The sequence below is a fragment of the Apium graveolens genome, chromosome 2 (assembly GCF_009905375.1).
Source record: "Apium graveolens cultivar Ventura chromosome 2, ASM990537v1, whole genome shotgun sequence".
Taxonomy (NCBI): domain Eukaryota; kingdom Viridiplantae; phylum Streptophyta; class Magnoliopsida; order Apiales; family Apiaceae; genus Apium; species Apium graveolens.
In genome coordinates, this window is record NC_133648.1 from 238,393,257 (window position 1) to 238,404,349 (window position 11,093).

Consider the following 11,093-nt stretch of genomic DNA (forward strand, 5'->3'; position numbering starts at 1 on the left):
ATTATCGTATTTATTTTCGCGTAAACTAAAATAGTTTAATTGTATTTTTCTGGTGTTCCCCGCACCAATATCCTTTATTTGTCTTTCGTATCTCCGCACTACACACTCGCAGTCCCACACCCGCGTCCCTGCTTACTAGCTTACCACTGATCTGCCAACGCTGTAACTAGTGAGTAGTGACTAGTTCATGTAGCATATACCATATATATCCAAAATGAAAAAGACCAGACAAAAGCTTGTGTTTAGTAAGGAGTTGAACACAAGCCTATGTTCATGAAGCAAGTAGTTGAGGACAAGCAAACAACAGAATACTTGGTGAAAGCTTGGCCAATGAACAACAAACAAACAATTAGTGGTAAGAACAAGGTTTAGGCTCTACGCCACTGACTGCACAACAGATATATTGTGCAATAGCATACTTCAAAGACCAAAAAAACCCAACATCAGAAAAAGAAGTATTCGCTTGGCCTCCTTTTCGTTTTCTTTCGCCATCATTGACAAAGGTCTGGGACTCTTTGTTGACCAAAACTTATCTGCTCCTTTGATAGAACAGATATAAGATTCTAGCAGGTGTATTAATATCTTTTAGACAAAATTAGGCAAGCAGTGACACTTTCAACACTTTCAGTACATAAACAATGACGATTATGTGTGCAAATTTCACACCAAACTGGTTCTCCTGTATTCGAATTTTCAGGTTTTCAACAAATTCAGGATTCCGGTTTGCGCCTGTTACTGCGATGTGTCTCCTTTGTTACTCCATAGTACTGAGGTGGTATTCTGTTTCCAAATGTGATAAAGTTCCATCCAGCAAATGAACTACCCAAAATATAAGAACCATATAGCCTGCCGCCACTCTCAAGTGTCCTCTCTGGGCTGATAGGAAGTGAAAACTTCTTATCAACTGTTTCCGAGCTGATAAGAGGTGAAAGCTTCTTATCAACTGTTTGCAAGCTGTTAGGAGGAGGTGAAAGCTTCTTAACAACTGTTTCCGAGCTGATAGGAGGAGGTGAAAGCTTCTTATCAACTGTTTCCGAGCTGATAAGAGGTGAAAGCTTCTTATCAACTGTTTCCAAGCTGATAGGAGGAGGTGAAAGCTTACTATCAACTGTTCCCTTGGTGACCTGTTCAGCTTGATGTTTAACTTTTTGTCTTCCCTGGTTCTGTTCAGCTGATGCAGATTGGCGTGGTGACTTCTCAATTTTGCCTCTTTCGTTTCCCTCACTAAGCATCTGTCTGTAGTATTCCATCACAAGCTTCATCCCTGAGTTCCATATGCAATAACCATGTAAGTAAGAATTGTAAACTAGAAACAAGAGCATAAAAAATTACACCAAGCATGCATCAATATGCACGTCCAGCCAACATTAAGGTTCCTGTCACAATTACAAGAGCAAGATAGAATATGACTGAAAGATACAATGGAAGTAGGAACAAGAGGATCTTAACCTACAGTACATCTGAAATACATTAATATTAAGAATCACAATATGCAGGCGATGTGTCTATGTGTGAAAGATATGATAAGCACAAGAATAACACTTTAAAATTGCCCAATATTTTCAGTTAGCTATATAAATAAAATATCCAAGGAATTGCTCACCTTGTTCAATTTCTGTAGCTGCTTTGCACTTCTCAAAGTCGGGTGTTCTGAGAACCTGCACCATTAAAAAAGATTTGCACTTATAGTCGGCAGAATTTGCAACAGCTAAGTCTTGAGAAGCAGCAGTGAACCCGGATGGGAAATTTATTCTGTATCATATAAAAGATATATCAAGCAACAAACCATCACTTGAATATACTTCTAGCAACTTCTAATATTTGGTATCCGGATATATAGCCATGAGGAACAATGCAATATGCAGATAACACATAAACTACAGAGGTCACATGTGCCTTATTTGCTTTAAATTCAGAAATGAAGCCTTGACATGTGAACCTCCGTTAGTAATTGAAGAATAATTCTGATTTGTGTGGAGCACTATCACATAATATGAAGCTGCATGAAACACATATGTAAATTGTGAAGTTCATACATGTCCTGGAACTAGAGGTGGCCAAACGGGCAGTTAGGCTCGGCCCGACTCGCCCCGGCTCGCCTTTATACTCGTATAAAATCGACTCGTATCGGGCCGAATCAAACTCGGCACGGACCGTAAAAAATAACGGGGCGTTCACGGGTCTAGTAATCATGATTCGAGAATCGGCACGGCACGGATCGTCAAATCGGCACAGCACGGATCCGCCTCGGCACGGCAACCCGGCTCGGCCCGCCAACCCGCCTAACTCGCCTGGAAATGCCTACCCGCGGCACATTCAGTTTGTTTCACTGCCATTAGAATAAACAAAGTCTGCACACTACTACTCTGTTGCACTAAAAACATTTGTTTTGTAGTTAATATCTCATTTCTTTTTCTTTGTTAGAAAGTTGCTTTTATTTAAAATATTGTAAAATGTCAATAATTTATATATTTTATTAGAAATAACTTTAAATTGTTTTTCTTTTCATTTTAATATATTTAATCTTAAAATGATTATTATTAAATAATCAGTTATTTCATTCACTTCCAATTTAGAAAAAATAAATTAACAAATAGCATAGTTAATTTTTAAGCTATGCCAAACCAGGTGGCCAACATACAAAACAAATGGAAAAACACATTAAATATGATAAATAATATTGTGGCAGTGGTATACAAGTTGCTATCCACACAATTCGGCCCGTCTAACTCGCCAGGTGACAATCCAGCTCGCCCCAGCTCGGCACGTACGCCCGACACGCCTGCTCCAACACGCCAAACTCTGAATCTGTAATTAAAAAAGTAATAATTCAACATAACTCGCCAGCCCGTATAACCCGGCGAGCTGTACACAAACTTATATTTTTCGAACCGGCCCGAACCCGGCACGCCCCGTTTACCTTCACGTGCCGTTCACGAGTTGGGAGGTGACCAAATCGGCCCGATGATAATTCGGCCCGGCACGCACGGCCCGTTCGTTTGACCACCTCTACCTGGAACAAGGCATTATAGTGGGAGCATGACGGGGCTACGGTTCAAAACTAGGGTTTTGGGATAACTCCCTGGGAACAGTTTTCACGCTAGAGAATTAAAACACAACTGTTTTCAATATCAATAATAATAGTCTGATCTGATTACAATAATCAATCCATATTAGTGTCTGAATGTCTTGGATTTAAAATCCAAATATGTCATTTGATCAAATTTAGAATTTCAAATGAAATCCAAGTTCACAAACAAACCATTGAAGAATTCTAAAACCATTACAATTCACAGATCGATATTTTCTTGCATTCCCTTGTCAACTTTATGATACGGAAGCAAGAATTTGTACTTAAATAAAAATTCGCTTTTCATAAATGAACATGTAAGACCATTAAACTCTCGAAATTAATATTCCTTTACATAAATAGAATATAAAAGAATTACTTCTTCTGCTTAGGCAAAAAAAGAAAAAAAAAACTTCTTCCTATTCCTGCACATACATAACATTAAAAGAAGCAAATAATTGCAATTACACCTACCAGGCTACCACACACATACACACAAATGTATCTAATTCTTTGTAAACATTCGATATAATGGAACTTCTGTGATCATACATATAATACACAATATTAAAAAGAATTAAAGAAATGAAATAACGCCTACTACACAATCACATACCCTCACAAACTGAATATAGTAATAGTATCAAGAACCCTGGAGATATTTTCTTGAAATCGTTCAAGAAGTAAAAAATGAAGAAAAATTAGCACAAAAATTGTTCAAGAACTAAACACCATGATAGCAAAGGCAGGTTCTTTAGTGGTAATATACATAAATAGAGAGGGAGAGAGAGAGAGAGAGAAGAGAGAGAGTCGCACGAGAGAGATTTATACAATAATAGAGAGAGAGAGAGAGTTGCACGTGAGAGAGATTTATACAAGAATCAATAGCGAGAGAGAGATGGACCTGAAGAAAACGGGGACGAAGAAGAGAAACAAGAGCACGGATCTTGAAATAAGGAGAATCATGAATTTCAATATCACCCATCTTTCTCTTCCTCGCTTTCTTGATGTTGTTGTTTGTCGCCATTGAAGTAAGACAAAGAAGTTCTGTAGGGGTTTTTTTATTAAGACACTCGGTCAGCTCTCTTGTGTTTAGAGTTTTGAGTTTCAACTCCTCCAGGATGTTCAGTGTGATGACGGTTCATTAAAACAACAAATCAATAGCGTCCCCCTTTTCTCCAATACTAGGCTGGTCAGGGTTTGTCCGTTCTCGTGCTGATGGACTGACTTTTTCGGTAGAAAGTCCCGACTCCTTTAATTTTTATTATTTTCATTAATTTTCTTTTAACAAAATCTAATCTTTGTGTCTCTCGTATTGGAATATGCATTTTGTCTCTCAAAATATGTTTGTTATGTTTTATTCAATTATGGTTGAGTTTATTTGAAGTTAGATTTGTTAAAAATGATTTTATTGATATTTTTGGTGATATAGAAAGCATTCATCGAATCTGGGATGGTGGTGATTATTACAAAAGTTCACCTTTCATAATAAAAAATTATTTATCTTTCGAGTGATTACACTTTCGGCATGTCTATAGCTGATCCGGCATATAGATAGTTGGGTTGCATTTGCCATGTCTATAGCTGGTATTCGACATGTAGATAGCTGGAGTGTCTTCGCCATGTCTATAGCTGGTATTCGGCATGTAGATAGCTGAAGTGTCGCTTCTCCAATCTCAGTTTATGCGATTGGTGTTTCTGAACAATGAGCTAACAAAATTTTTTACGTGATATGTTCAATTGTGAGGCTGCTTTCTGGGATGTTGGTGCAGTTTGGATCGTTTGAAATGTCTTTGATTTCGTTTTTAGTTTCAAGAGTTCTTAAATCAGTGTGTTAAACGACCAGGAAACAAATAATTTAATTATTTTTATTATATTATTATTTTCCAACCTAGTTGTATCGGTAGTTGGGGATTTGTCCCGACTGTATTATGTTCAAGTTAATGAAAATTGCTTTTTTGTTCATCAAAAAACACAACAAATCAAAACGTGAAATGTAAGAGCATCTCCAACGCTCTGCACCTGTTAAGTATAATATATATATGTCACTTTATTATACCTAACATGTAAAAAATGGAACATGTTAGAAATATTTGTATTAGTTTGACGATAAGTTAAACAAAACACTTAAGTATAAATCTAGTGTTTGTAGCCTCAACGGATAAGACCATCTTGGCTATCCGTTGATGGAGTAGCATTACTTAGAAATAAGTTTAGTATTGTAGCACATTTCAGTCTCTACATTTAAGTTATAATTCTTAGAAGTTGTGGGAAATTATAAGTCATGTTGACTACTAGTGGATATGCAAATAGGAGGGCTAACTGTAAATATTTCATGCCTTGTAATTTTGTATAAATGAAGTAGTATCAACTGATAAATTAAAGGCCTTCAACGGATGAGAAACAAAGCTTCAACGGATGTCTCTAAAGCTTCAACGGATAACATCCATCAACGGATGAGTGCATCAACAGATAAAGCTTCAACTGCTAAAGTATCAACGGATAAAGCCATCAACGGATGAAAGCTTCAACGAATGCTCAGTTCAATAGCAGTTGATAGTGACAATTCATAAGCTGACAGAGGCACATGGGTTGACAGAGACAATTGGAATGTGGCAGCCTCTTGGAGGAATTAAGAAAAAGCAGCATTTCCATTCGGGTGCAAACAAGGAAGTATTCAAAGATTCACATATTATCTTAGATTGCATTGGATAGAGAAATGAAAAAGAAACATGTGAAGAACTATTTTATAATTGTATTTTATCTTTGTCTTCACTTGTAAACTTGGTGATATATAAACCAAGTTGCAGCTAGTAATTAGGTGTGAATTTTCCAGAGCTGTTTAGAAAAATATAGAGAGAAAATCATATAGTTTGTACTAGGAAGCAGCCGTGATCAATTCTTTTTATCACAGATTTTCTGAAATACACATCTCTGGTGGAACAACAAATCCACCAGAAAAGTTTTTAAAGACTTTGTGTTCTTTACATTTGTGTCTTGAATATACATCTGTCTACACCTGCTCAAAGCAATTCACACACAACTGTTCATCATACACTTAGCTTTTGAAACTGCTCAAAACTTGAAAAAGTTTTGAGATTTACATTCAACCCCCTTCTGTAAATCTCATTGTTAGTTCTTTGAGAGTAACAATTGGTATCAGAGCAAGCTCTTGACATACAAAGAGTTTAAAGATCTATTCTACTAACAACATGAGTAAGAAGGATATTGGAGTGAAGATTCCAATCCTGGAAAGAGATAATTATCATCACTGGAAAGTGAAGATGCATCTACATCTTCTCTCTCAAGATGAAAGCTACATCAACTGCATTGAGAATGGTCCTCACATCCCTCACAAAGTGGCCACAGCTGCCACTGCCACAGTTGCTGTTGGACAGTCTATTCCCAAGCCAAAAGCAGAATGGACTGATGAAGATATTGAAGAGGTTCACAAGGACAAGAAGGCCATGAACATTCTATTTAATGGCCTAGACAAAGATATGTTTGATAATGTGATTAACAGCCAAACTGCTAAGGAAATTTGGGATACTTTGCAACTTATCTGTGAAGGTACTGAACAAGTTAGAGAAAACAAAATGCAGCTTCTCATTCAATAATATGAATATTTTCATTCTGAAGAAGGAGAATCATTGAATGATACCTTCAAGAGATTTCAGAAACTGTTGAATGGATTGAAGCTGTATGGAAGAGTGTACCAAGTCAAGGATTCCAACCTAAAATTTCTGAGGTCTCTACCAAAGGAATGGAAGCCTATGACTGTTTCACTAAGAAATTCTCAAGATTATAAGGACTTCACACTTGAAAGATTATATGGAATTTTGAAGACCTATGAACTTGAGATGGAGCAAGATGAGCTATTGGAGAAGGGAAAGAGAAAAGGTGGATCAGTTGCACTTGTAGCTGAAAATGAGAGAACTGAAGCCAGGAATGAAGAAAAGACAATGCCAAGTCTCAAAATTGGCACAAGCAAATCAGAATCAAGCAAGGGAAAGGAGCAAGCAGCTGAGGTTGAAAACAATTCCAGTCAAGATGACACTGATGATGTTGATGAACATCTGGCTTTTCTGTCCAGAAGGTTTGCAAAGATGAAATTCAAGAAAAACACTAGAGCCACTAAGCAAAATAAGAACATGGTGGACAAATCTAAGTTCAAGTGTTATCACTGTGGCACAAGTGGACACTTTGCAAGTGAGTGCAGAAATCCAACTTCTGAAAAGAAGAAATTTGAGCAAGTGGATTATAAAAAGAAATATTTCGAATTGCTCAAACAAAAGGAAAGAGATTTTCTGACTCAGAAAAATGACTGGGCAGCTGATGGAGCCAATGAAGATGATGATATGGAGTATGTCAACTTAGCCCTGATGGTTAATTCTGATGAAAATGAAACTAGTTCATCAAGCAACCAGGTAATCACTACTGACCTCTCTCAGCTTTCTAAAAATGAATACAATGAAGCTATAAATGATATGTCCAATGAATTATATCATTTACGTGTTTCCCTTAAATCACTGGCTAAAGAGAACACAAGAATTAAAGAGAATAATTTATTTTTAAGTGATATAAATGTTGTGTTAGAGGGTAAGGTAATTGAGCTTGAAAAGATTAAAATCAAATGCTTATCTATTGAGAGTGAACTAGAAGAGTCTGTTAAGAAAGTAGAAGTTCTTTCTAGGCAACTAGAACGTGAGCAAGAGGTAATCAAGGCCTGTAAAACATCTAGGGATGTTAGTGCTCAAATTGTCAAGGTTCAAGGAATTGAATCACTCTGTGAGAATGCCTGGAAGAAAAACAAAAAGGAAATAGAATTAATTGATGGACTGTCAACGGATGTGGAATCAACGGATGATGAAAGTCATCCGTTGAAGGAAGAAAATGAGCATCCGTTGAAGGCTCATCAATTGAAATAGGAAAATGATTCTAAAAGGAATAATTTGAAAAATCTCAGTAAGAAGTTTGGTTCAACTTCCAAGAACTTTGTCAAAGAAGAAGCTAGCACATCCAAAGATGCCAGTAAGGTGAATATAGGACACATGACTTTAAATCAGTTGAAAAATAGGCTTAAGTTGGTTGAGGATAAAAAGAAAACTAAAAGAAAATCTAGTAGAAATGGGAAGGTAGGGATTAACAAACACAATAACTACACACCTGATAAGTGTGCTCCTAGAAAAAGTTGTGTGCATTGGAATAATATGTTTGCACAATCTATGCCTTATCAAATTCAACCAAATGTGCTAAATGATTCTGTGACTAACCCTACACTTCAACCAACTACATCTGAGATCAAGGTTGACTCAAAGTTACCTAAGTCAAAAGGTGCAGGAAGTGTGAAGTCTAGGAAAAAGACTAACAAGGCTGGACCCAAGGAAACTTGGGTACCAAAATCAACTTGATTTGATTTTGTTGTATGCAGGGAAAAGGAAGGAATCTATGGTACTTGGACAGTGGCTGTTCAAGACACATGACAGGAGATTTCACCCTGCTCACAGAGTTCAAGGAGAGAGCTGGCCCTAGCATAACCTTTGGAGATGACAATAAAGGGTTCACTATGGGATATGGCTTGATTTCAAAGGAAAATGTCATCATTGATGAAGTTGCATTAGTTGGTGGTCTCAAACACAATCTATTGAGCATCAGTCAACTATGTGACAGAGGGAATACTGTTTCCTTCAATTCTGAAGCCTGTGTTGTCACCAGTAAAAAGGACAACAAAGTGGTTCTAACTGGAGTTAGAAAAGGGAATGTGTACTTGGCTGACTTCAACTCTACAGATGCAGAATCAATCACTTGTCTTTTCAGCAAAGCAAGTCAAGATGAAAGTTGGCTATGGCACAAGAAGCTGTATATTTGAATTTCAAGACAATGAATGATCTAGTCAAAAAGGACTTAGTTAGAGGAATGCCTCTAGTGGAATTCTCAAGGGATGGACTGTGTGATGCTTGTCAGAAAGGAAAGCAAAAGAGAGTATCATTCAGTAAGAAGCTTGAATCAGCAATTGATGAACCAATACAACTGCTACATGTGGATCTTTTTGGACCAGTCAATATATTGTCAATTTCAAGAAAAAAGATATTGCCTAGTGATTGTAGATGATTTCTCAAAGTTTTCATGGACCTATTTTCTTGGATCAAAGGATGAAGCTAGTGAAATCATTATCAAGCATATCAAGCAAGTCAACAACCATCCATATTTCAAAGTAAGGAATATCAGGAGTGATAATGGAACTGAGTTCAGAAATTCTACCATGAGGTTGTTCTGTGAAGAAAATGGGATCATGCATGAGTTCTCAGCTCCAAGGACTCCACAAGAAAATGGTGTGGTGGAAAGGAAGAACAGATCACTAATTGAAGCTGCAAGAACAATGCTTGAAGAGTCAAAACTCCCAACATATTTTGGGGCTGAGGCTGTTAACTGTGCATGTTACACTCAGAATATTTCTCTGATCAATCAGGCAAAAGGCATGACTCCCTATCAATTGTTCAAGAGAAGAAAACCAACCTTAAACTTCCTTCATGTCTTTGGTTGTAAATGCTACATTCTAAGGAACCAACCTGATCACAAAGGCAAGTTTGTTACAAAGGCTGATGAAGGGATATTTGTTGGTTATTCTGCTGGAAAATCATATAGGGTCTACAATCTAAGAACCAACATTGTTATGGAATCTGTGCATGTTGTGTTTGATGATAAAAAGATTGATGGACTAACAAATGAGAGACATCATGAAGGACTCAAATTTGACAACATTGAGATATATTGTGATGATAGTGAAGATGAGAATGATGGAGAAGACACTTTAAAAAGGATTCAAAATCTGCCTTTGGATAATGCACAAAATGCTGCTTAGTTGAAAGTCATAATTCAGCATCCGTTGACAGAAGTAATGCAGCATCCGTTGAAAGACAAAGTGCATCATCCGTTGAAGTATATAATGGAGCATCCGTTGATTATAGTTCATCAACGGATACTCAATTTACATCATCAGTTGATAGAACTCCCAGTTCCTCATAAAGGACCAATAACACAGGGGGAGTTTCAACCAATCAACACTCTATCTCACATCATGATAATACTGAGGCAGCCTCATCTAGAGCTAATCTACCACCTCAAAGGAAATGGACCAAGAATTATCCTTTTGAACTAATCATTGGTGATGCAACATCTAAGGTGCAAACTAGAAGGGCTACTCAAGATGAATGTCTATACATCAGTATTTTATCACAGGAGGAACCTGAGAGAGTGGAAGAAGCTCTATTGGATCCAGATTGAATTTTAGCAATGCAAGAGGAGCTAAACCAATTTGAGAGGAATAAAGTATGGAAGTTGGTACCCAAGCCAAAGAACAAAAGTTCTATTGACACAAAATGGGTATTCAGAAACAAGATGGATGAAAATGGCATTGTCATAAGGAATAAAGCTAGATTGGTTGCCAAGGGCTACTCTCAACAAGAGGGAATAGATTTTGATGATACATTTGCTCCTGTTGCAAGACTTGAAGTCATCAGAACCTTTCTAGCCTATGCAGCCCATGCCAATTTCAAAGTCTATCAAATGGATGTTAAGAGTGCATTTCTGAATGGAGAATTGGAGGAAGAAGTTTATGTGAGCCAACCTCCAGGGTTTGAAGATCCAAATTTTCCTGACCATGTGTATTATCTGTTGAAAGCACTCTATGGACTACAACAAGCACCTAGAGCCTGGTATGAGACTTTGTCAAAATTTCTCCTAGATAATTACTTCACAAGAGGTACTGTTGACAAAACTCTTTTATTTAGAAATGTTAATGGCTCTACAATACTTGTTCAAATTTATGTAGATGATATTATATTTGGTTCTACAGATGATAAATTTTGTAAAAAGTTTGCTATGTTAATGCGAAGTAAATATGAAATGAGCATGATGGGAGAGCTAACTTATTTTCTTGGTTTACAAGTTAAACAAGTTAGTGGTGGAATTTTCATTAGTCAAACTAAATATAATAATGATCTTTTAAAGAAGTTTGACTTAA

General features: G+C 36.9%; 1 protein-coding gene across 2 annotated transcripts; it reads right to left on the reverse strand.

Moving 5' to 3' along the window:
* Positions 1 to 215: 215 nt before the first annotated feature.
* Positions 216 to 4,306, reverse strand: LOC141708211 (uncharacterized). Of its 2 annotated transcripts, none has more exons than XM_074511716.1 (3): positions 3,975 to 4,306; positions 1,604 to 1,752; positions 216 to 1,264 (listed from the first exon to the last, which is right to left on the reverse strand). In XM_074511716.1, the coding sequence occupies exons 1-3, from the start codon at positions 4,034 to 4,036 to the stop codon at positions 711 to 713; spliced, it is 765 nt and encodes a 254-aa protein (XP_074367817.1). In that variant the 5' UTR covers positions 4,037 to 4,306; the 3' UTR covers positions 216 to 710. The 2 variants fall into 2 exon arrangements, with proteins under 2 accessions (XP_074367817.1, XP_074367818.1); XM_074511717.1 differs by having other exon boundaries at positions 1,604 to 1,658; positions 3,975 to 4,303.
* Positions 4,307 to 11,093: the final 6,787 nt, after the last annotated feature.

Excerpts from the sequence above, each read along its gene's own strand:
- LOC141708211 (XM_074511716.1), bottom strand. The coding sequence starts at position 4,036 with ATGATTCTCCTTATTTCAAGATCCGTGCTCTTGTTTCTCTTCTTCGTC. Across the intron at positions 1,753-3,974 it reads TTCGTCCCCGTTTTCTTCAG|AATAAATTTCCCATCCGGGT; the intron begins GTCCATCTCTCT and ends TATATGATACAG. Across the intron at positions 1,265-1,603 it reads AGCTACAGAAATTGAACAAG|GGATGAAGCTTGTGATGGAA; the intron begins GTGAGCAATTCC and ends TATGGAACTCAG.